General features: G+C 42.8%; 1 protein-coding gene across 1 annotated transcript; it reads right to left on the minus strand.

The window, feature by feature from the left end:
• Positions 1–1,216: 1,216 nt before the first annotated feature.
• LOC134016888 (histamine N-methyltransferase-like) lies at positions 1,217–3,838 on the minus strand. Its single transcript, XM_062456144.1, is given in 7 exon segments — positions 1,217–1,696; positions 1,909–2,005; positions 2,164–2,294; positions 2,740–2,835; positions 2,976–3,040; positions 3,380–3,529; positions 3,760–3,838. Coding segments are annotated over 6 exon segments (876 nt in total). The 5' UTR covers positions 3,514–3,529; positions 3,760–3,838; the 3' UTR covers positions 1,217–1,343.

Genomic DNA, 3,838 nt, shown 5'->3' on the forward strand with positions numbered 1-3,838 from the left:
ATGTGTATAAATAGTGAACTGGTGGCTGGAGTAATGAACAACAGTGGTATCCTGCTTTGAAGTGAATTTGTTCTGGCGGAGAATGCTCACATCACCAGCCAAAGGATTCCGAGAAAGAAACTACCACACTCGCCAGATGCTTCTCAGAACACTAATAACAACAGTACAGCCGAGGTGAGGAGGACGTGAAGCGGAAGTAGTTTATGGAGGGCACTGATACTTGAGAAAGCTTTCACAGTAATACACCATTTGAAGCTACTGTTCACATGGGTCAAAACGATAGATAGTTTCCACAATTTTTTTTCCACAATCCCTAATTACCGGTACTTGGCTGGAATAGCAGTGTTAAAAATAACAAATAAAAATGTAAGTCCTTTTTCATTAGACGGGGCTTTCTGATTTTCCACCTCAATATCGTTTTCTGAGGAGATCAGGTCCCTCAGTCTGCCTAGAGCTTCATTTTCTGAATGACAAATGTTCTGTCAGTTGGTGATAGGAGTTGCGAGCCTCCCCCCGCCCCTACCACCTCCCAAATAATAGTTCCTGAGCAGGTGCGGTGAGCCCAGTCACACTGGGGGGGGGGGGGGGGGGGGGGGCACACACTGACAGGAATTTGTAATGAATTTCAATTACGGACTTATTAAAGCTAATGAGGAGGATGAGTAAGCCTGAATGTCCTGGCTTGATAACAGGAGACGAGACCTTCCTCTGTGGTTGGAGGCGATGCAAAATGCATACACAGTGGCACAGTGGCACAGTGACGACATAGGAACATCCATTCTGAACAATATTGTCACTAACTCAGGTTCCTTTTCAATGAAGAGGCAAACCTGGCTGTCTACACCAAGTCTTGCCAAGTATCCCTGTTACAATTTAAGGCCAGTACATTTAGTCTTAATGGGAGCTGTAGGTATTACATGATAAGGAGCCTATTAACAATATGTTTTTTGGGGGGGATTGACATTTTTCTTCACATTTTCAAGTGTATCAAACTAATTAAGTTGATAATCTCATCTCAAAGCCTAGAGCACCACCTGGTGTTTATCAAGACAAAAGCTTTTACATGACTTGGCTGGAGCATTTTTATGTTACAGCGCCAGCTACCGGCCTTGGGCTGAAACATGTACAAAAATGTGCCTGATCAACCCTATAATGCTCTTGGTTTTAACAATGATACCATCACAAGATACAAGAACAGAAAACTGAAAAGAAAGCTTTATTGGAAAACAACATAAAGGTTAACAGGCAACTACGGACCAGCATATCCACAGTTAAGAATGATAGAGGATGGGGTATCAGTAACAACCACCCGATCCCTCCTCTCAGCTAACAGAACAGGTGGTTCAGGCAAACACCAGCAGACAGCTCAGGGTGCAGTCGAACAGCACTCTGCCATCCTTCTGAATGCTGCACTTGTTCTTTATCAGGTCCAGCATGCCCGCCTTGACCTCCTCGCTGAAATTCTGCTGGAAGTTGTCCGTGTCAGTCATGAAGTCGTGCAGCAGCTCGCCCTGTTTGCTGCCCTGAGTGAAACAACTGGTGACGTCACAGGTGTTGGGAATCATGTGCTCCTCATACTTCAGACCCAGCTTGTCCAGGTGGCCTTTGATCTCTCCGGACGACAGGTATTCGGATATTGTTTTGGTACACAACTCTCGTTTGAAGGTCTTCCACAGCTTGTCCCAGCCGCTGTTAGCTGGATTTGGAGGGAGAGAAAACAACGAAATTAAGAAGAATTAAAAAGTATAATTACAAAATACATATTTTAAGAAAATGAGTTGTGTGAAACAGATCTAGATATCTCAGATCAGGATTCCATGAAATGCACAAATCAGGATCTGTTCAATGGTGATGGAGGTTTAACCCAATGTCTGTACACAGCTACAAGATACTGGTTCTTTAAACAACTAGCTACTCTATGGATGATCAGGAGCTTGCCATTCTCATTCAGAAGACTGTGGAAGAACTTGATGGTTGCTGCATAGTCATCCACATAGAAAAGCATCTATGCAAGGAAGAGGCCCAGTTACAAGATGGTTGAAGATCCTCATTACATTTATACTGAGAATGACATCTGATTGTATGATACAAATCTGAGCTATATTTAGTAGCATTAATAAGATGATTGATGTACTCTGATTACGTATTCAAACCTTATATCACCTGAATCATGTGTATGAAATCAAATCTCTTGATCTGTCCTTTGTCCTTGACCTGCTTCTCATACTCCCCACAGGACACACCATGCCAGGCAAACAGAATCTTCTGGAGGTTGGCTGTTTTGGCCACCAAAGCTAAAGATCAGATTATAGAAGCCGACATCATTAACCAAGGCCTTATGCTCTAGACCAGGGGTGTCAAACTCAGATACACAATGGGCCAAAATTAAAAACTGGGACAAAGTCACAGGCCAGATTTAATATTTATTGAAAAAAAAGATATATATTAAAACATAAGGCAGTGATTCTGATAGTGTTTAGGCCAGCAGAGAAGGCCTTGCAGCCCCCCACTGCGTTACTGGTGGCCAGCTCAAGTAGAAATGTGATATTATCTCCAGAGTTTGACACCCCTGCTCTAGACAGTTAACCAAACACTGTTATGTCCTTTGAGAAACAGAAGTGAGTATAAATGTTTTTTGAGATGGGTTATCTGTGTGAGTGTGTTTGTGTGAGTAAATGCATGTTTGTGTGGGGTTTTTTGTTTGGGGGGGGGGGGGGGGGGGGTCTGAAAGGGCAGCACCTTTGAACTGCTCAGTGAGTTTGGAGCTGGGTTCCACTATATCAGCTGTGATTGGGGTTCCTGGGAGCTTGGTCTGCAGTACAGATAGAGTAAAGAGTCAAATAAAGAGTTTTAAATAACACTGATGTTATGAATAGCCCTGTCTGTGACTGAGAATATAACCGCCAGATACAGAGGATTACTAAGTTCGACAGGGAGGGGCAGTGGCCTGCCCTCCACCTGTTGCATCACCTCATGACATCACTCACCTCCTCCACTATCAACCCCCAGCACCTCCACACTGGTCTTCCCCTCTGCTATTCTAAAGAAAAAAATCATTTGAACATTTGTTGTTAAATGTTAAATGATTATCATAATTGCAATATGTTGCAGTTTTGAATAAGGGCACGCATTTCAACCATTTGTCACGCTCTCACGCAACACCTTGTATGTCTCACGCTGAGAACTAAGTGATAACTTGTCCTGCTATATACAATATACAATTAATGGACGAGGTGCGGTCATAGGAAGGGATGTTTTTTGCCGAGTTGATAGTTGTCTCGTGTTAGACAGAGTTCAACACCACCTACCAGCCAATCAGATATATCACCAACCCTCTAATTTATGTGATACAGACACACAAAAATATGACTTTTTGTACCTTGGAAATTCCCCTGTCAGAACCTTATCAACAAACTGACAGATGTGTTTGTGTTCTTCTGAGTTTTGCAGGTAGTACTGGAAACCTTGAATGTAGCGACCCTCATATCCAGCTTTCTTTGGCTCCGAGGTCATAACTGCAGCCTGTGACCTATAGGAAGAAGACGATCGACTTCATTCGATAACTGTACTACGGGTCATGTGAAATTAATGATAAGTTACTAACGCTGCTGTGCACATCATGCTGCACCACAAAAGTACAAACTTCAGGGCTAGTCTCTACGTGCAGCCCGATTCCGTGGCATAAAATGCAATAAAAAAAATATTTTCACTACAATTTTCTTAATTAAAAAACTTCAGTGAGAGGTATTGAAAATTTACCTTTTAATGTGTAGAGAGCGAGCTTCGTGTTCTGTGCTCTGTAAAGTTCAATGAGTGTTCCACGTCTGGGTTGGGCTAA

Source organism: Osmerus eperlanus, chromosome 3 (assembly GCF_963692335.1).
Source record: "Osmerus eperlanus chromosome 3, fOsmEpe2.1, whole genome shotgun sequence".
NCBI classification, from domain to species: Eukaryota; Metazoa; Chordata; class Actinopteri; order Osmeriformes; family Osmeridae; genus Osmerus; species Osmerus eperlanus.